Genomic DNA, 20,863 nt, shown 5'->3' on the forward strand with positions numbered 1-20,863 from the left:
AAACCCAGAGGCTTGCCTGCGACGTCATACTCAAAGGTCCGCATCATTTAAATGTTGGCGCACCGAAAAGTTGGTGGCAAAATATTTAATACAAATTAAAAAAAATAAAATAAAAGAATGCTTTCATCTCGGTTTGGTAAGGTGCGTTGTTTACCAAGAAGTAATCATCGAATGACTGTTTATATTTTCTATATTTGCTTGAGATTTCACTGTCAACAGTAATGATTAAAACATTTCGAGTGATCTCAGTCGTCTACACTTGTTTCGAGGTCACGCCTTCTTCCCTGTTGAACGGAAAAGGAGCGGACCCACTGCCAAAGCGGGAAGGAGCGGGCTGTTGATGGCGATTCAGTGTCGAAGCTGAGAGAGAATTGCAGCTGTCGTTATTGTAAATTTAGCTAGCCTGTCTGCTGGCTAGCTAAAGAAGGAGCAACTGAAGATTGAACATGCCCCGGGAAATTATAACCCTTCAGCTCGGACAGTGTGGAAATCAAAGTATGTAACGGAAAATAACAGCTAACTTGCTTCATCAACGCAAACTGTATTGCAGTCTATCATAGGCAAATTTTCTAAATTTTTCGTTTGCTCGTCAAAACGAAAAAAAATGTTTGTGCAATATTCTAAATGGTAAAGGAAACTGAAGCTGAGTACGAATATACCTACTTTTGTGAACATTTCGGTGTATTTAACATTATTGCATCCTAGCTTAACGGCTAACGGATACTCAACTGAGATGAGTTAACGTTAGCTGCGCATGCTAAATAGATATTAGCTTATGCTGTTTTTTTTCCACTTGTAATGATCTATTAAATGCATTTAACACTGTTTAATGTTTTCTCTTGTATTTTATAGTCGGCTTCGAGTTTTGGAAGCAGCTGTGTGCAGAGCATGGCATCAGTCCAGAGGGTATCGTGGAGGAGTTTGCAACTGAAGGGACGGACAGGAAGGACGTATTCTTCTACCAGGTAACTACACTATTAATAAAACTTACTTAGGTGACTCTGTTTTTAATGTGAAACTCATTTTAAATTGAATAATTTCACACGGGGTATATTTCTGCAGAGGAAAATTAGTATGTATTGTCATTGATACAAAATGTTTTTTTTCCCACCTGAATCAGCCGTAGATATTGTAATTATCAAATTATTACCCCATTTTTTCACTAATTTGGGCTTGATTAGAATATTGGAGTCCATGGCTAAGATTTACATTGCTCCTGTTCATAAGTAAAAGTAATTTAATTTGTCGATATTAAAAATGTCTTTAAGTAAAACAATGTTGCTGCGTCACGTCGAGTAGTAATGATTCTTTTCCTATTGTTTTAGTCATCTCTTTCACGCCATTCATTCACACGTTTATTGTTTTGTTGCTATGCAAGTACTGACTGAACATGACCTATTTGTTCAGCTCTCTTGATGTTTTAATTATGTGTTGAGAATATGTGTGCCCTGTTCAACCTGGTTATAGTTGTGGCCCTCAAATGCACCACCACTATTTTCCAGTAGGTGTCATACGTGTCATATAAAAAAGTAGAACCCAGCAGAGCTGTCAAGGACACGGACTGTGTTGCATCTCGAAACTAATCCTGGTTGTTAATCAAACTCCTCAGGCTGATGACGAGCACTACATCCCCCGTGCGGTCCTCCTGGATCTGGAGCCCCGCGTGATCCATTCAATTCTCAACTCACCGTATGCAAACCTGTATAATCCAGAGAACATCTACCTGTCTGAGCATGGTGGAGGTGCTGGGAACAACTGGGCCAGTGGATACTCACAAGTCAGTTTTTGTTTAGAAATCACATCTATTGAAACTAATTTCATTAAATCATTTTTCACTTGAAATTTTTTATAATTTTTTTTTTTCCCAGGGCAAAAAAATCCAAGAAGACATCTTTGATATTATTGACCGAGAGGCAGACGGTAGCGACAGTCTGGAGGCAAGTCCAACACGTGTAACTTAGTGTCTTTGAGGTTGGGGTCTCTCTGACTGACTGTGGTTGCATGGAAACTTAAGCGCTGATTTTAAACATAAAGGCATACCTTTGTGTGGCGATGCCACAACTGTGTAGTCTGCTGACTAATTCAGACCATTCAAGAGCAGTGAGGCTGAGATCAGCCATTAAGAAAACTGTCGGCTACATGTTTTACAGTTAATGTGATGGATTAATTTAGTCTTAACATGTAAGAATAGCTACATGTAATGGATGGATGGATGTAAGAATAGCAACAGTTTAGACTAAGTAAGCTGTTGTGATTTGTGGGATGTTTTCATGTGGTCATTTTGTTGTCTCTGTAATCACTGAGTTTATTTGTGGTCATTTTCTGTCTCTCTGGGCTTGTTTATCCACTTTTGGCCCATTTTTCTCTCTTGTTGTTGTTTTGTAGCTTTACAAACTTTTCTTGTAGTGGTATTCGCAGCCCCTGACTCTTTTCATTATAATTTTGATTATTTTAAGAGTGCTTCCTGTCTAAATGATTGTCATCGACTCAGCCTTTCTGTTGGGCATAGCGACATGGTCTACCTGACATTACTCAGGCAGATTGCTGCGCCTCGGCAGTCTGCCTGACGTAAATGACTTGATGGAAACAGCATACTAAAATAGTGCCAGAGCCTGTCCTCTTAAAACCAGCTAAATCCTGGCCATCCCGCTCTATTATTCTTAGCCTCTTTATTTTTTTGTGAACCCAATTCAGCTTCCAGCCTCTCATAAAATAACACTCGCATTTCCCCTCAGAGGTCTGCAATTTCTGTAACTCCTTTCCCATTATGAGCCCACATTATTATTTAGTGTGTGCACTCATGTGTGCACTGGGTAGGAAGGTGGGCCGAGCTGCTGTTGGCATGTGTGTGTTAGCAGGGTGTGGTGTGCAGTGTGTTTGGTGATAATAGTTGGGGCGAATGTTGAAGGCAGGTATTACAGGCCTGACTCGAGGGGGGTGTAAGAGGGGTGTGGGGGGCGAGGAGGAAGCCCATTTGCGAGGTGGGGCTCTGCTACAATTTATATAACTGCCTAGGAAGCAAGGCGTTTGCTCACCCACACACTTTTCTGTTCTGCACCACTGGAGTCAACTGTAGGTTTTTACACGCATGTGGTGCATGCTGCAGCTCAAGGGCGCTGGTAATGAGTAACGCTTTGTCTCTGCAGGGATTTGTCCTCTGTCACTCGATTGCCGGGGGAACCGGGTCGGGACTGGGTTCGTACCTGCTGGAAAGACTCAACGACAGGTCCACAAACACTCCTCCGGCTTACTTGCTGCTACTTACTTTAGATTTGGCTTGGGATCTGGTGTGTGTGTAAATAAAATATTTCCTGCTCCACAGGTACCCAAAGAAGCTGGTACAGACCTACTCTGTTTTCCCAAACCAGGATGAGATGAGTGACGTGGTTGTTCAGCCGTACAACTCACTGCTCACACTGAAGAGGCTTACCCAGAATGCAGACTGCGTGGTGAGCAGCGCTCGAGTGGGAATGCTGATTATTATCCCTTTCTTTCAAGATAAAATGTGCACTCAAGGCATTTCTTTCGTGGAAAGTTGTCTATTATGATTATTTCACGGTTACATTCTTGAGTTGTTTTTCCTGTTGGCTGGGATCCACAATGTAGAAAGTCTTTTTAACAAGTTAAAGATCAAACTGCTCTTAGTTAATTTTTAGAATCTGCAAAATGTTGAACTGCAAATTTACGAAAGAGTTGCATATTGAAAAATAATTTTAAAAAATGAAAAGAAATTAATAGTGTCGTTAATTATTGGCCAACTCGACTTTTGAATAAAGCAAACATCCTCTCATTTTTCCAAGAGCGCTACAGCTGTCTCTCTTTTAATGTTCGCAGTTCCTTTACCTAAAATAATCTGGGACTTTTCCAATTTCTTGCGCAGCAAACTAATAAACAAATTGCATTAGCAGTATTGAGATCTTGCAAATGCAACTTATTAAATTTGACTTCTAAATATCTGATTGTATTAAGACACAGACGCACTGGCAGTCTAATGGCATTTCCTCTTTAATGCCTACTTCCTCCAGGGTCTTGCATAAGAACCTAATGTTGATGGGATTAGCCTGAGAGCTAATAGAATCTATCCCTAGAATTGGTCTCCCTGTTGTGACTGTACAGTTTATTGCATATCTTCTACTTTCCTAACAATGGCGCACTGTGTGGCTGCTTCTCTTTCTCATTACTGCAGTACCTTCTCGCTCCTAAAAGCATAGCAATATATTGACTTGTGTCTTGACTTGCTCTCTGTCTCTATTTGTTTTCTAATTGCTCCGTCTTGTCCATCAGGTTGTTCTGGATAACACTGCTCTGAATCGCATTGCCACAGACAGGCTGCACATCCAGAACCCCTCCTTCTCCCAGATTAATCAGCTGGTGAGTAAGATGTCAGTTTCATTTGAGGTTCAGCTAATTGTCTCCAAGGGTGTTTTTGATTATCACAAAACATACAGAAACACGGCGCACTTGAAGAGACACTCGACACCCACTAAGAATTCATAAACTTGTTTGGTTGGTTAGTTGGGCCTTAAATCTAATTGCTGCTTTCTTGGAACTGTCCCTGGCTTCATGGCAGGATATGTTGCCTGACTGGAAAACTTTTTTTTGTTTCATTTTTCTTAGGATACATGTTTAACTTGTCAAAGCTTTGCATTGAAAAGTTGATGTCTCAACTTTTTAGGTTTCCACAATCATGTCTGCGAGCACAACTACGCTACGCTACCCAGGCTACATGAACAACGACCTGATTGGTCTGATCGCTTCACTCATTCCCACTCCCCGTCTCCACTTCCTCATGACGGGGTACACACCACTGACCACTGACCAGTCGGTAAGTAGCTGATATTTCACTAGATGAAATATATCGCATGAGACGTCAGGATTGAAAGCACTAACGAAGCCACGTCTCAGGTTGCTAGTGTGAGGAAGACGACGGTGCTGGATGTGATGAGGAGACTGTTGCAACCCAAGAACGTGATGGTGTCCACTGGAAGAGAGAGACAGCCCAGTCACTGCCACATCGCCATCCTCAACATCATCCAGGGAGAAGTTGATCCCACGCAGGTATGTGAGCTGAAAACGAAAAATTTCATCATTTGTGGCATTTAAAAAAACAACAAAAAAAAAAAACAAACGTTGTTTCTTTAGGTGCATAAAAGCCTCCAAAGGATTCGGGAGCGCAAACTTGCCAACTTCATTCCCTGGGGTCCGGCCAGCATCCAGGTGGCCTTGTCCAGGAGGTCTCCATACCTGGCCTCAGCTCACAGAGTGAGCGGCCTGATGATGGCCAACCACACCAGCATCTCTTCTGTAAGCACTCAGCACACTTTTACTGTTCCCTAGTGTGTAATTATGTAAAGATATTTGAAAATTCTCATAAGGATGTTTTTTTTTTATGTTTGACTGGTTTTTTTTCATCCCACTGTTTTAAAAACTGTTAAACTAAGAAAACAAAAATCAAATAGGCAAATTCTTTTTCCTTTCTTTCTGTAACCATCTTATTTATGTAATCTTAAGTTGCAACAACCACTACTTTTTGCTTCATTAATAAGCCAAAACTATTCCAAGGAAGTCCGCATCAGATTTTCTCTCTTTTAAAGAAGAGAATCAAAACGGAAAGTAGATTTAAAGAAATCTGATAAGGAACTTGAATCCTTCCTGGTTTTAATTATAGTTTTTCCCTCACTCTGTTGCTGTTCTAGCTCTTCGAGCGAACGTGCAGGCAGTATGACAAATTGCGAAAGCGCGAGGCCTTCCTGGAACAGTTCCGCAAAGAGGACATATTCAAGGACAACTTTGATGAGCTGGACAACTCCCGTGAGGTCGTCCAGCAGCTGGTGGACGAGTACACAGCAGCGACACGACCCGACTACATCTCCTGGGGCACACAAGAGCAGTGACCATTGTTCTGAATTTATGCACCATAACTGGCTATAGCTGCTGTTCTGACAATTATTTATTAGCAGGTTATAGCATGTAATTATAGGTTAGGAGGCAGTGATTAATGTTAAGAACTTATATTAACCAAAGTGTTTCCTGGATTGTTATGTTTTGGAGATTCATTATCTTAGTTGATGTGAGTTTTTCTCCTAATGAATAGTTAATTTCAAATTATATTGCAAGTAATTACAGAAAGCATCAGTTACTGTTGTCTTTAAAACATTAGTTTCCTGTACTGCACCTGTATTTTGCCAATGTTAAACAACCTGTTGCCTTGTTTTTCTCTATTTTTATACAGTTCAGTTTTTTTTGGAGGGGGGGGTGGATTTCTAGAAGCACCCACTACCTATAGGCTGCATAAGAGTGATGGTTAATGTAGGTTTCGCCATACCTCACCTTTCTTACTTCCATGGTGAATTGTACCATCCATCTGCTGCTGATTCACAATGCTCACGGCATCACTGTTCATGACAAACAAGAATGTGGAGCTGTTCTGACTGGTGTTAAAATAACTTCGATTTAAACAGCTTTTGTCTTTTAAAGTAACAGTTTAACAAGCGTAAAGCCTCTAACTTGTCTGTAAATACGCTTCAAACAATTGCTGGTTCCCTGAGTATTAAATGCATTGTTCTTTATTGCCGTTTGTTGGACCTGTAAGATTAATAAACATGTTTTCTATTACTGTACTTTTCTACCTTCTAAAGGCACAATTGGCTGTATGGAAACATTACTCTTCCTGTTTTCTTCAAAGTGATGTAACATTATTTCTCCTCACCTGGAGCACAGTGTACCAGTGCCTGCTCATGTAATTCAGCCAAGGATCATTAACTGCGGGGAACGCAATGGCACTTAGCAATGCTTGCTTTAGCTGGTATTGTTTTCACTCTGAACTTTTTAGGAGGAAACTTTTAAGATGCACTGCTGGGGCCAGACGGCAGCATTTATCTACAAAAACATGGCTTATTACAAAAGTGTTAAAGGGGGATATTATGTACTTTCCAGGCACATAGTGCCATTTTATAGTACCATCAAGAAACCGTTCGTTCAGTTATAAAATTCTGCATATTTCAAGCACAACTTAAATTAGAAATTTGCCTTTCTGTAATTTCAAAACTCAATAGATTACAAACTCATGGCTATGGCGCAATCAAGCAACTTATTGCCTTCAGTTGTGAAATTGCTGCATACGTCAAACATAACTTAATAGAAATTTGACTTAGCAATTTGGCCACTGTCTCTTTAAGAAGCTCCTACTCTTGGTGACACCCCACCTTTGCAACAATGCTCCCGTTTTGCCGTTTACAACCATTCTTGACGGAAAGGTAGTTTGTATGATAAGCTCAGCAAACTCAGTTCCACCAGGTGTTAGCTAATTGCTGCTGCTGCTAGTCTGAAGGAGCTGAGTGAGGAAGACATGGGGGAAGTTGGAGACTGCAGCTCCAAGGAAGAGCTTTGTAAGAATAATTGTTAAGGCGATCTCCAATAGCTACCACAAATAGTCAATATTTCCTCAAGCATTCAAGAAATAATCTAAGAAACATTACTAGTATGTCTTTGATGATGTTCTAACCATATATAAAGCTCAAAGTTGATTTTGCAGAACATTTTCAAACATTTTACACCAATTCCTCCTCCAACCTCCTTTTAGGAAGTGAAGCACCACTGACAATAATGCAAAATGGGTATTTTTTTTTATTAATTACAGTATTTATAGTTTTTATTGCACTCCCAAGTTAGTTAAAAATAGTGCAATTAAATATACACATTACATAAAAAAGGTACCATGCAGCTTACAGACAAGCTTAATACTAAGCAAGGACATCCGCAGTTTTTTTTTTTTTCCTTTACATATATCTAGCTCGGAGCTGCCTGCAGCTGCAGTGGAAAAAGCTAAAGACCTGCTTCTGAACCAGGGGTAGCGCAATGACTTGTCAAGGCCTTTCGTGGTGTAGACACAAAAGTGTTCAAACTGGTTATATTTCTAGTGTAGCAGACATGAATTTAGGATTATCCTTACAAAAAAATAAAAAATACAACGGGCTCTTGGAAGACAAACGTATCCAAGGATGATTAGGGATTCTGTCTGCGTTTGTTGGATTTTTCTTCTAAAAGCTTATAAAAAAACATTAGTCTTTGGTCCAAGTTTGGCTTTTCAAGGAAAACTAGAAGAAAAACAGGAGCCAGAAAGAATTAACAGCAGAACCAATCAGACCTATGGTCCTGGTCACTTAGAGAAAACTTAACGTCAAGATAAGTCTGGATCTACATTTAAGATGAGTTAAAAAAAAAAAAAAAATCTGCATAAATAATACAAAAGCATCCGCATGAGAAAAGTCTTTTCTTGAATGCCAGGCGACACGTGGGGCACTGCATGGTAACGGTTGGCATGGCGAAAGCTTTGTGGTGTTCCTTCTTTTAAATAAACAAAGAAGCACCTGTTATCTTCAGCAGAAAAGTCCTGCAATGGGTCAGGTGTTAGGTGTTCCCCAAGTTTCATGTCCAGGACCACAGCCAAGACAAGCAGCTCAACAAGAAGGGAGGAAATCAGTGCATTTGGTGGCAATGTGTTAAAAACAGCTTGAAAAATCCTTTGATTTCTTTATAAACCTGAATGCATCATGAATGAAATGTTTTTTTGTTTTTTTTTATGTGATCAGATTGACATCCTGGCAGGAGGCTGTGCAGTTACTGCAGCCAGAGTGACTCAGCCGCAGAGCTCCAACATCTGCTTCCAGTTCCAAGTTCACATGGCCTCTCTGCATCAACAGTTCTAGGTAATGGAAGTCCAGCCGGGATCTTATGAAAACTGACTGATGAAGAGCAGGGGGGGAGTCAGGGTGTGTGTGTGTCACTGAACGTTCTCAATACTTTTCCAGCAGTGCACGAGGGACGTCTGCCTTCTAGGAAAGGCAAATCCAATATGGCACCCACAGCGCGAGAGAGCGAGGGGAGAGGGTAGTGTTTTCGCTCTGAGCTGGGGCTTTATGAGGGTAGCTCCACGGCTTATGATCGCTGCAAGTCTTAATGTTTGCGGTGGTAGTAAGACTCACGCCAACATCTCGCCGAGGAGGGTGCGGTGCAGTTGGGTTTATTGCCGTTTAGAGTAGCAAAGATGGATGCATGGTGGGAAGAGGGGGTGGGAGGTGCAACACCTCATCAGTAACGGCACTGGTTTTTTGTGCATTTCCAAGCATTCCCTTGCACCACATCTCACGCTTTTCATTCTAAGAGCAGCTTCTTTAGCTGGAAGTCCCGAGGAAAGTTTGTTTTCATAGATGGGGACGGAAAACAGCCCTCTCTTTGTATTGGCTGCAGCACCGTTCCCAGTGGAGGAGGCTGAGGGTCTTCAGGACTGAGCCTGAACCTCCCCATGGGGAAGGAGGACGGTGTGAGGGGGTGTGGGTAAGAGTTCCTCTTAAACGGGGTGAGAGGGCAGCTCCAGAAGCGTGGGGGTCGGTGTCGGGGCCAGGTGACGGAAGCCCACGTCTGTGCTTTCGGTGAAGGTTATGGTGTCTGCATCCTCTCCTTTACCTCGCTGGCGATGGATGGCACTGAAATAGGCGTTCATGAGCTGCATGATCTCAGTCAGCTGTGGTGAAAAGAGAAGAGAGAAACGGAGACAGAGAGAGGTCAAGCTGGTGGCAGTCTCAGTGTCTGGCACCGTCACAGGAGGGTGGAGACAGATTATGTCATCCAACTGATTGAAAAATGACCAGAAGCAGATGATGCAGATATTTAGCAATTATTGAGGACATGCAGTACACACCCCTTTATAGAAACATTGTGCAAATGTATCATTAGTTTGACCAAGAGCTTTGCAAAAGTACTCATAACCCTTGAATTCATCTGCATCTTGCCAATTTACAAATCACAACCCTCAATGTGTTTTATTAAGACATTTATGTTAGATAACCACGAAGTAGTGCATAGTTATGAAGTAAAGTAAAAGTAGCTATTTGGAGTTTTTCTTTCCAAATAAAAATCTGAAGTGTTGCATGTATAACATAATCCCTCTAAATCTGATAACCCTAAAAAAAAAGTTCAATCAAAAGTCACCTAATTATTAACAGAATCCAGACGTGAAGGTCGTTAGAGGCTCTTTTTTTTTGAGAACATTAATCTATGAACAACAAGGAACACAGCAGACAGGTCAGGAACAAACTTATGAAGAGGTTTGAAGCAGGACTAGATGATTAAACAACACCTGAAGCTTTTAGCATCTCACACAGCACTGCTGGTTTACCAAGTGAAAGGTGGTTCTCAAACATACTAACCCAGGGCACCTGAATACAAATGGATGCCACAGTTTTCAGATTAAAAAAAAAAATCTGAAACCTGTAAAATTCTACACTTCTAAAATATATGGCTTTGAGTTTGTGTTTATGGGGGAAAAAAACGGTACGAGTTCTTTTGTAAGACACTGAAATCTGCATATATAATTCTGAGAGACCATTGTGTCAATTTTTCCGTGGCCCAAATAAACATGATCACCAAAAGCTGCTACGACACTTTTTCTGTTAATGTTTCCCCTCAACAGAGCAGCTCTGAGTGAAACGACCAGCAATAATCCTTTCATTCAGCCTCTAAAATTACACAGATAATCAAATCACCTTTATTTTCTGTGCCCAGTGGTGCAAACCCCTTCCTACCGATGTCAGACCACTATAAGAACTTAGGTTCATAAAAGAAGAAGTCTTACTGAGCTGCACTCCAATTTGCCTGTGAGCCCAATAAATAAATAAAAGCCACTCTTGTGCCTCATGAGAGATCACAGAGGGATTTTTTGTTCCGTGTGGGAAGATGCAAGGAAGTCAGTGTAGTGAAAGGCAAGACTTGTTCTCAACGGGGGGGAGGGGGTGTCTCTCTGGAAGAGCATCCACAGTTCTGAGAAATGTTTAGCCTAATATTTTAATCTAACCACAGCAATAAAGCTCAGCCCCGATGGCATTTAATACCAGGAAGTTTAACTTGTGGTGGTCGCGACTGGTTAGACAGAGGCGGCAGGTTGTGTGCCCTCGATTCAGACTGAAATAACGAGGGTTTTTTAAGTTGGTCAAAAGAGCTGGAAGGAAGAGGGGGCCGGGGGGGGGCATGGTGAGAAGACAGTGTGCCTCTTATACTGCAGGACGCAACTTGCTGATAAGGCTCCTTGTCTCTGTAAAGACTATGATGGTGATGAGTAGAGTTTGTTACTCTGCGTTTGCAGACTCGGGATGTGTGTGCGCCACCTTACCTTGCTGGTTTCAAATATTAGATCCCGATCGCCAGCTGTGATCTTGAAGGTGTTGCTGTCAGATACGCCGTAAGAGCAGATCTGGCCATAAGGAAAGGACTCCAAGGCCTCCGATTCTCCCTGCTTGTAGATGGACACAGATGTAGCAGCGACACCCAGCCACAGTTTCTGAGAGAAATTCCCTTTTGAACTCTGCAAAAACACGCAAAAAGAATATTAAAAATGAGAGAATGGAGCAATTCCAGATGGGCAAACCTCAAGCGACTCCCATCAAAAATACTCACAATGTAAAAGTCCACTTCATAAAGAGTGCATCCAAAGCCCGACCACTGGCGTGCAATTGTGAGGTAGGCAGCCATACTGTCCCTGCTACTGTACCCAGCCAGACCCTTCCAACGCTCCAAGATGGCCGTCGTCACCGCTGCCGCTTCCTCCTTCAGGCGGCTGCGCAGGCGCTTGTCGTTCTCCATCTTTTGCTTGTGCGCGACCGTGGCCGAGTGGCTCCACAGCGTCCCGGCCAGGAGGCCTGTAGGGAACCGCTGCGTGGCGGGACAGTCCTGACCCGCCACCTGGTAGGGGGGCGCCGCCTGCGGGGCCGAGAGCGACATGAGGACCCGCGTTTCAAGCATGTGGCCGGGGAAAAGCTCGTCCAGAGGCGGGAAGGGGGCGTGCGTGCTGAAGTCGCCCATGAGGCTCTGAAGCCTGAGGGCCGCCAAGGCAAGCAGGTCCTCCTCGCATGCTGGGAGCTGACCGCGCACCACCATCTCATGGCACTGCAGCGGAAAGACCAGGAGAGACGGAAGGACACGGCTGTTACTAATAACCTGAAACCAATCATTTTTTGGCCCACCCTGTTTTATTGCGCCTTATAAATCTTTTATAGAAGTCCTCAGGAAAAAAAAAAAATGCTGTAATGAAGCTACCTTTCGACCCTACTGCACTGCAACCAGCACTCTTAGTCATACTTTTTATGCTTTCTATGTTCTCTCCTGCAATCACTGACTGTGACTCAATATTGTCCTGTAAAATCAGGAATAATCCAACGGAGTAGGAAGAACGACTCGCTGCAGGGCCATAAATCACATCTCACTACCGGTCACTTATTAAGTGGACAGCAGAAAGAGAGAATACCGTTTTGGTTTATTGCAACATCACCTGCTCGAAGAGGAATAAATACTCGATGCTGTCCACCGATATGCCGTCAGCGTCCAACAGACAGTAGAGCTTAAAACACAGTTTCCACTGGGATTGAGACTCCGACTCTTTGGTGGTGAAGCTGCACAGAGGACAGAGGAAAAGGAGCAGTTAATGCAATACAGTTGTAAAGATAGCTTGTGTTTAGCCTATTCTCACACAATTTGAGAGTATTTGTTGAAGAAAAAAAAATTATCAAATTAATCTTTCCTAGTTTCTTTCTGCAACCAATTACACCCGTCCTTTTTCCAAGCAGGCTGTCAGGTTTGGCCAGAAAGAACAGAAAAGGTCACATGGACTGCTTTTATAATTAAAAGCAAATTAATATATATATATATATATATATATATATATATATATACACTGCTCAAAAAAATAAAGGGAACACTTCAGTGTTCACTTAAATGTTAAAGTGTTCCCTTTATTTTTTTGAGCAGTGTATATATAATCAAAAGAAAAAAAAAACCTAAAAGTAAATCCACCTTATTGAGCCCACTTCTCTCAGCCAGTCCATGCCAGTCAAGTAAGATAAGAGGGTGTTGACCTTCGTGCATCAGCAAACGGCTACAAAAATAACTCCTCACCTAAACGTCTAGATATTTACAGTCAGACTATTCAAGTTTAAAACAACTTGAACTGTGTCACCTACGCACTGTGAGCAGGACGGTTAGAACATCTTGGCAGCTCACTGAGCTGTCACAAAGAGTCATCTTGCAGTCACCCAACTTTCCATAACAACCATTAGACTCTCTCTGCAGGCCAACCAGTTAGACGAGAAAGAGGCGCGAATTAAAGGTGTCTTCTTTCCTAACATCAAAAATGTACACTGGAGCTGTGTACTGTTGTCAGATCAGACTAAAACCCAACAACACAACAAATACCCCGGGTGAAAAGACACATATGTGGGAAAGTACTTTACATCCACTGTTGAGTATGGTGGAGGATCTGTGATGCTGTGGGTCATTTCTACTTCCAAAAACCAAGAAAATCTTAAGTGCACCACATTATGAATAGTTTGATATACTATGAGAGTGAAAATAAGAATCTGGATGAGAATCCAATGTAAAGAAATGCATCGCCAGAACCAAAGTCAGCGTCTTTTCTTTGCCATTTCAATCTGATTCCTAAATTGAGATTGGTCAAACATCTCTGTGCGCTCCAAGACTGTAAAATATTATAGATCAAGTGCTGTCCTACCGGTAAAAGGGAGTTGCGCAAACAGAAGTGGTGCCAGTAAATAATATTCCAGTGATCTTGTATTGCATTGTAATACACAGTCTGCCTCTGGATTAGAGGCATGCTTGGTGTCATGGATAGCTTTGACTTGTGACAGATTTTTGGCACTGCCCGTTTTTTAAAACGTCAAAACCACAAATCCCTTTCATACCTGGTCAGGACGTCGGCGATCAGAGAGTTCCCAGCGACCGGCTGCTCCCACAGTGCATTCTGCTCATACAGTGCAAATGTATTTTTGCTGTCTTGAAGGGCCAGCTTCTCTTGCATCCTTCGGACCACCTGATGACAGGCAAGGGAGGGAAGACAGTTTGGAGAAAAAAAAGTTTGGGGTTGTTGAGGCTCTGAATTCAAGTTGTGTCTTTCACAGTTTGAACAAAAAACACGTGCAAGAATCTGAAGAGGTTTAGCCATACAAGCTGAACACTGATAAATGCTCCCAAACCTCGTTGGCAGTGGTGTGAGAGCTGATGTAGAGCTGGCAGGAGCCGGGGCCAGGGTAGTGCACGGTGCACAGCATCTCCTGTCGGTTCATCAGCATCTGGATCTCCTCCCACGATGGCACACACTCGCGGCATTTTGTTTTTTCCAAAGCCTCGCTGATGAACGACGCGTAGTTATCCATCTCGGATTCAGGACTCTGGCTCTGAATTCTGCAGGAAGCAGGAAAAGGATGAGAAAATGAAAATATGTTGCCTCTGTGCACATGCAATATGAACTACAACTCATGATTTAGAAAGAGAGGATTTGTTAATCCTGTTGATGTTGGGCCCAATCTTTGAACTTTTTATCCTTCCACATCATCCCTTTGATTGAGCTTCATTCTTTACCTTTCCTCGGTCTGGAAATGTTAAAAGTAAATGAGGCGAGGAATGAGAAATGTTCTCACTCGACCTGTTAAAGACTTAAAAGAGTCAATATCACCCAGTCCTTCAAATAAAAGCCTAATGGAAAAGAAAACATGTTTGACTTTGGACTTTGGAAATAGGAAGAGGTGTTTCCGCTCCTGTGAGCGGCAGTGACCTGCTGCTTCCTCCCAGCGGACTGTCCAGGAGTGCTAGGTGAAGCTCAGTGCGCGGTTAATTATGAAAAAAATAAAAGAAAAAAGGAGGGGATGGGGAAGAGGTGCACAAATATCAAATGGAGCCTGAAGTCTGACACTCTTTGTGAGCAATAAAGGGCGTGAAATATGGTGTAATGGAGCTAATAGTTCAGCCCTGTGTAAACAGAGAGGGACAGGAAAGGAAGGAAACAATAATGCTCAAGCATTCATCTAAAAGTCGAAACGCGCATACGACCGAAAAATCTAAGAAGCCGTTTGCCAGACACAGAGAAGCACACTCATTCAACTCCAATGTCCTGCCATCTCATAACTGTATGGCCACAGGGTGGGATTTGTCCTGCTGAAACATAATCAGGAATGTTCCGCTGAGCCTCTGCGATCCTTCCTTTACTCTCCTCTCTTTGGCCCTTTCTGCTGCTTCCTGCTTTCTTGCCCCCCTCCTGCTCTGCTTTCCTTCTCCTGGCCTATTCCCTCTGACAGCAGACATTCCCCGGGGGTTTCTCAGGGCACCGGGGGGGAGGAGGAGGAGGAGGAGTGGTTTTTGGGCCCGGTGCCCAGCTCCAGACTCAGCTCCTGCCCAGCTGCAGCCTCAGCGCTGATCCGCAGAGAGAGAAAGTGCGTGAGAGCGACAGCAAGACATATCAAAACACAGAGCCAGCGAGTTCCACAGTGTTATTATAAATTGCCATTGCATGCAACTGTTCCATTAGCTAGAGGGCAATTCCCAGTGTAGAAACATAGATAGAACCCGTTGGCGGTTTGATGGCACGGTGTTGGAAAGTCTAGAGCAGGAGGCTCAGCACTGCTAACAACTTGGATAAGCAGGCTTGACAGAGGGGCTAATTCAGACCTGCAAATCCAGCCCTTGAACACTGTATCTGTCCTCGGGAGCATGTTAACAATGTGGAGCATATCATGCTACTATATCTAAACTAGTGGTTAGGGATACTGGCGCCTGCTTTTTGTCCAACGTCTAGACTCGACAGTCTCCAAGAAACTACTGGTTCACCTTCATCTCCCAGCTAAACCTGTTCTGCATCTCAGGCTCCTCCCCGTCACCAACAACCAACTCCTGGCCTGATGTCACATTCGGTTTAACGCGGCTCAGTCCAATGTAAAATCTGACGTTATATGTAAAATCTGTTACTTCAAAATGCCAATGCCAAATGAAATGTTCCTTTGTTTTCCGCTTTTCTTCAAGAAAAAAACCTTTGCACAAAGATGGGTAAGAGATAGAAAATAAATAGAAAAAAAAATCCCTTACTGTCTGCTTGAAAATGCAACAAGTACAAGATGAAAGGTGGTTTCTGTACATTAAGATTTATTTGATCTGTGTTTAACGTGAGCAAATCCAATTAAAAAAAAAAAAAAAAAAAAAGAAAGATCTGTAAAAACATGTTTTAGTAAAAAAGGTTGCTGATGTCAGTCCTTGGTAAGGTTTAAAAAGTTTCACTTTAAAACTCTTAAAAGTATTTTTTTCAAATCCTTATGACAGAAAAAGTGCCATTCTGGCCTGAGTTTTTTCCAGTTGCATGTGTTTTGGGTTGTTTTGGATGCTGGGGCTCTGAATGACGTTACGGTAGAGAGGAGACTGCAACATTCAGAAAGGAAAACATTTCGTGCATTCAAACAAAATGAACATGTTCGCAAACACATATTTTACAGTATCATATCTGCCACCAATTTAATAAAATACAAGTGCCAATAAATGCTGTAACTATATCCTATACTTGTACAGCTGCTATGTTGGATGGAGGACGTGGAGATTTTTGGTGAGCTTCAAGTGTCCCAGTCAAAAATCAGAGGACTTCAGAGGAATTCTAACTAGAAACTCATAAAATCTGAGCATATCGCTCACCATTGTCCAAACACGACACTCCACTGCTTTAAAACCTGTTAGGAAGCTACAAATCTGACTGCAGGCTTGCTAAAAGAGCAGATAGCCTGACTGACAAACAACTAATATCAGCATGCTGTACCGTGTTAATACTAACACCTAAAACTATTCAATTTAGTGTGTTTATTTGAAATTGTAACATTGTTATTTCTGCGATATTTTAGTTTTGATTATTTTGCATCCGGTAAAACTTCTGCTCATCGGTCATCAGATCACACTCAAAATGCCAATGAGAATCTCATGCCAGTCCATGCATGTTCTTAATTTTCCAAATGTATATGTATAGAATAAATGTATATTTTAATATATTCTAATAGAGTGAGCCTTTGAGCAGCCCTTACCTTTTGAGGTGGAACCTCAGGTATTTGAGCACGGTGGACCCCGGCAGGAAGGTGCAGCTCATGCAGGTGAGGAGCTGCCAGTAACGGAGATGCGCAGCGGTGTTCGGGGAAGGCGTGTGGCTGGTCTGCTTCACAAGCTGACAGTAGACCTCGTCACGGAGGGGCCGCAGGTCCAGGCAGGTCTGCAGCACGCCCTGGATGATTGGAACCGGCTCCCGCGCCGACTCCAGCTGCTGCAGGCAGTTGAAGAGCTTCACCGCCTCCTCACGCACCGAGCCGTAGCCCTTCCCATTGTGGTCTGAAGAGATACAATCGCATGGTACAGATACTAAAATAAAACTGTAGCGATTGTCGTGTCCGACGTGTAAATCTTCAGGTACTCACATGTGTGCTCCAGATTGCCGTAAGGGAAAGGAAGCAGAGGAGCATAGAGTGGTCCCTGGGTGTATTTAAGAATGGTGTTGTGTTGGTAGATGTGTTCCACCACCTCCGGGTTGAACTTATTCTCCTGTGTGCAAACAAAAACAACAACAAAAATTTGATCACTGTACAATATCATATTCATTCTGTGTTCCTGAAATCAGTCGGGAGGGCTGTCAGCATCTGTGATTTAACGCGTGCTTTCGTCCGTCTGAGGTGACCAAGGTTGATCTGACCAGGGTCACAATTCGGCTCTGGCAGCTCTCAAAAGCAACAGGAAGGTCAAGTGATGACCCAGCACAGCACACTTGCATGACTGACACGTTATACTTTATCCGCCAGTGTCAATGGGTTGACTGTGCGTGCGTTTCTGTCTTTCACTGTGTATGTGGATAGATGCCTTCCAGCAGTAAACAGATGGCTTCCACGCTACTGCCCCCGAACACCTGTTGCTCATTAGTAACGTTGCAACGGCTCTGGCTCTCTCCTGACTCTGCAACTACTCCAATTCCTCCATTTTTTTCTCTCTCTCTCTCTCTCTCTAGGTCTGCCTCACTGTGAAGCGAGTCAGCTTTGCCCTTCTTAGTGTGGCAAATTTAACAGTCTTCTGTTTGTGCTGTGGGAATGAGATCCTGCTCTGTGGCGAAATCCACAACTCAGCTGTTTTTCACAGGAAATGCAGATAATAATGATAAAGTTAGATTTAGAAAGTTGCGCTTTTTAACTAAGAATGTAAGAAAACACACTTGAGTCTTGCAAAAGTTAGGCTAAATGCAGCAAAAATAACTTTTCCAGATTTTCCTGACACATTACAGCCACAAAATTCAAAGTGTTCTATCGGAACTGAGCGAGAAGCTTTTGGAAAACATTTAAAAGCACATGCATTGTGTTCTTTCCACTTCACAACTATAGACAACTTTGTGTCGGTCCAACACATGCAGCTTCAATAAAACACATCTAAGTTTCTGAGTGAAATGTGAAGAAGTGTCATATACATACTGGTAGGTTTATTGTAAACAGATTTGGGGCTAATAAGTGATCATCATGGTTTGAAACCAGTTTGGAAAATACTGCACAACATCTATCACAGACAAACACAAACCCAAGTCACTTCAAAGCTGCCAGTAATTTTAAGGAAAATGCTGATTTCTCCAACATACACAAATAAAGCTCTGGCAAAGTTTTTTGGATTCTTTCATTGTCCGAAAAGTAATTCAGACTTTCCATGATCGAAAGCAAATGTTTTTTAAGTGAATTTTCAAAATGGTGTTGATTATCTTGATTCTTTTAGTCCAGTTGCATTTTTTCTTTCTTTGCTGCGTTGGTTATGCTTTGAATCTTTTTTTAATTAAAATTTTTCTTGTTTTTCACTCAAGCTCTGCTTTCAGTCTGCTAAACAGACCTTTAAAAAGCAGGTCTCTTCTTTTCTTCCAAGCGTAAGCTCGGCCCCCTCTAGCTGAACACACAGTGATAGACACGGGCAAGTAGATTAACCACTTTCTTGAAGATTAGAGAGTCTCGTTGAGAGATTACGGACACAGGAGGCCAAGCAAAGGGCTGCTTATCTGGACCCAAAGCTTCTTGCCTTGCCCTGTTCCACCTCCTTTGCCAAAACCTGCCCCTTTTCTAACCCCCAAGGATGGGCTGATGCAATAAAAGTTCCCTTTCTGCCAAATGAGATTCCAACACACACTATTCCCATTCAACTCCTCTCAAATTGTATATAAAATACACTGCATGCTTGGGAAAGTTATGTTTAAATACCTGGAAATACCTTTATCGTTATGCTTTTGTATGCCGTCATAGTTTGATAACATGACAAGAGTTCATTGAAAAGGGAAAAAAAAAAGGGTCTAGAGTAAACTTTGGATTCCCAGAATGATGTGGCCGTGTGGTTTTCATGACAACAAAGCGGCTTGAATAATGAGCAGTCCGATGGCTGTTTGTGTTTGGTGGCTCTTATCACAAGTAGTTGGCAGGAATTGTGTGCATGCTTATGTATGTTTATTTTTTTCTTTCATGTGGCCCACCTCGATGTCTCGAATCAAAAGTTGTGTCGGCGTTTCCACTGGAGATTTGGTATCGATGATTTTTTGGATGGCGCAGGCCCAGTGCACTGCTTCATTGAAATGCTTGGTGTACAGCCTGTAGCAGTGCTTCCGTCCATAAACAGTAATGCTCCAGTAACCTGAAAAAAACATGAGAAAAAAATTACACAAGTCTAACCTGAACCTGATCTTTGAGTGTAATTTAAGTTAAAAGGAAGTAGTCATACACGGAAACATCTAGACTTTCTCTTACTCTCTCAAACTTCCTCTCACGGATTCACTGAGGATCAAAGGCCAAGCAAAACCTCAAGCCACACCAAAACCAAACAAGAACAGTTTTTCTGCAGTAAATATGACCTTAGAGAGAAAAAAAACTGTAAAATAAATCTAAAAAAAAAAAAAAAGAAGAATCTGCTTCCTAGTTTCTCAAAGGAAGTATTAGATATAGCTTTTTATGCTAACAGCAGGTTATCACAAGTAGCTAACAGCTACATGGCCATTACATGACTAAGCTTAGCTTCTAGATAAAGATACAAGCCACAAATTAAGCAAAGATAATCTTAAGTAAAGCTTTCTTGCAACTGCTTATTGACAAATTTCTCAGTGACTTACAGGAAACACAAAAGTATTCAAGTAGTGTTTGTGACACAGCCACTGTTGAAAGCACACTTCTGTACAAAAAAGTCCCTGGGTGCAATGATTTAGCAAGAAACATGTTTTGGCTTGGATTTAAAGAACAAGTCAGGATGTTTCAAGTGGTTTTGGTTAAGTCAGCAGGACATAATCTCCTCCACTGAAGAACATCCAGGCAGACAGACAGTCTATGACAGTGACAAGAACAGGGTCATCCCAGTGTCACACAACAAAGAGTTGTCTTCTGAAATCTTTAATTCTTTTGTTTCGGTAATCTAAAAAAGGGAAATGGTGGATGGAGGCTTCCAATTCAGCCTTGAGTCATGTTTTTGGAAAAAAGTACAACTGGGATTTCCCAAAAGTATGTGTATGTGTCACAGTAGGGAAGGAAAAGGGCTCAAAAGACACATCTTTGAAGACAATGCAAGGGAAAACTCCATCTAATGATTCCCGGTAAAGACTTGAAGCATGTCTGGCTTTACGTAAATTCTTGGAAACCACGCAAGACTGTTTCTGCCCATTTCTGTGCACTTTATGAGCATAAACATACATTTCCTGAGCTCACCTGCTTCCTTGTAAGTTTGCTTGTCTGGCCAAATGACAGAGCAGAGACTGGTGAGGACCAGCGTGCCCAGTCTCCGCGCGCCTTTCTCTGGCCCGGTGTAGTAGTCGAGGGAATCCTGGCTCAGCACAAACCAGTACCGACGGTGCTTTATCCAGCTGCCACCAACCTCCCGTAAAAGCCAACCTTTTTTTTTTTAAACAAAAAATAAACACCAGCATTATTTGACAAATTCAAAACAAACAAAAAAAGAAATCAACAAAACAATTAGAAGATTTGCTTACAGAATCAACAGTACTTGTTTG

The 20,863-nt window shown here is 42.3% G+C and overlaps 2 protein-coding genes across 2 annotated transcripts in view; one reads left to right on the forward strand and one right to left on the reverse strand.

Annotated features, from left to right (window-relative positions):
* Positions 1–178: 178 nt before the first annotated feature.
* On the forward strand, positions 179–6,620 carry tubg1 (tubulin, gamma 1). Its single transcript, XM_008415850.3, has 11 exons — positions 179–495; positions 853–965; positions 1,610–1,777; positions 1,869–1,937; positions 3,147–3,226; positions 3,323–3,449; positions 4,285–4,371; positions 4,676–4,825; positions 4,906–5,058; positions 5,143–5,304; positions 5,697–6,620. The coding sequence occupies exons 1-11, from the start codon at positions 447–449 to the stop codon at positions 5,892–5,894; spliced, it is 1,356 nt and encodes a 451-aa protein (XP_008414072.1). The 5' UTR covers positions 179–446; the 3' UTR covers positions 5,895–6,620.
* Positions 6,250–20,863, reverse strand: part of plekhh3 (pleckstrin homology, MyTH4 and FERM domain containing H3) — a 40,544-nt gene continuing 25,930 nt past the window's right edge. The window contains exons 4-13 of the mRNA XM_081610157.1: positions 20,562–20,744; positions 19,346–19,503; positions 17,280–17,403; positions 16,896–17,193; positions 14,040–14,247; positions 13,749–13,876; positions 12,323–12,443; positions 11,452–11,940; positions 11,168–11,359; positions 6,250–9,523 (exon numbers count right to left, since the gene is read on the reverse strand). Coding sequence (XP_081466283.1) covers positions 9,350–9,523; positions 11,168–11,359; positions 11,452–11,940; positions 12,323–12,443; positions 13,749–13,876; positions 14,040–14,247; positions 16,896–17,193; positions 17,280–17,403; positions 19,346–19,503; positions 20,562–20,744 — 2,075 coding nt within the window. The 3' untranslated portion in view covers positions 6,250–9,349. The remainder of the gene's footprint in view (positions 9,524–11,167; positions 11,360–11,451; positions 11,941–12,322; positions 12,444–13,748; positions 13,877–14,039; positions 14,248–16,895; positions 17,194–17,279; positions 17,404–19,345; positions 19,504–20,561; positions 20,745–20,863) is intronic.

Source organism: Poecilia reticulata, chromosome 8 (genome assembly GCF_904066995.2).
Source record: "Poecilia reticulata chromosome 8, P_reticulata-male-v2, whole genome shotgun sequence".
In the NCBI taxonomy this organism is placed as follows: Eukaryota; Metazoa; Chordata; class Actinopteri; order Cyprinodontiformes; family Poeciliidae; genus Poecilia; species Poecilia reticulata.

Bases quoted from the DNA above. Each gene is read 5' to 3' on its own strand.
- tubg1 (XM_008415850.3), top strand. From the start codon at position 447: ATGCCCCGGGAAATTATAACCCTTCAGCTCGGACAGTGTGGAAATCAA. The intron at 3,227-3,322 runs GTCCACAAACAC...CCTGCTCCACAG, and splicing joins CTGGAAAGACTCAACGACAG to GTACCCAAAGAAGCTGGTAC. The intron at 5,305-5,696 runs GTAAGCACTCAG...TTGCTGTTCTAG, and splicing joins ACCACACCAGCATCTCTTCT to CTCTTCGAGCGAACGTGCAG.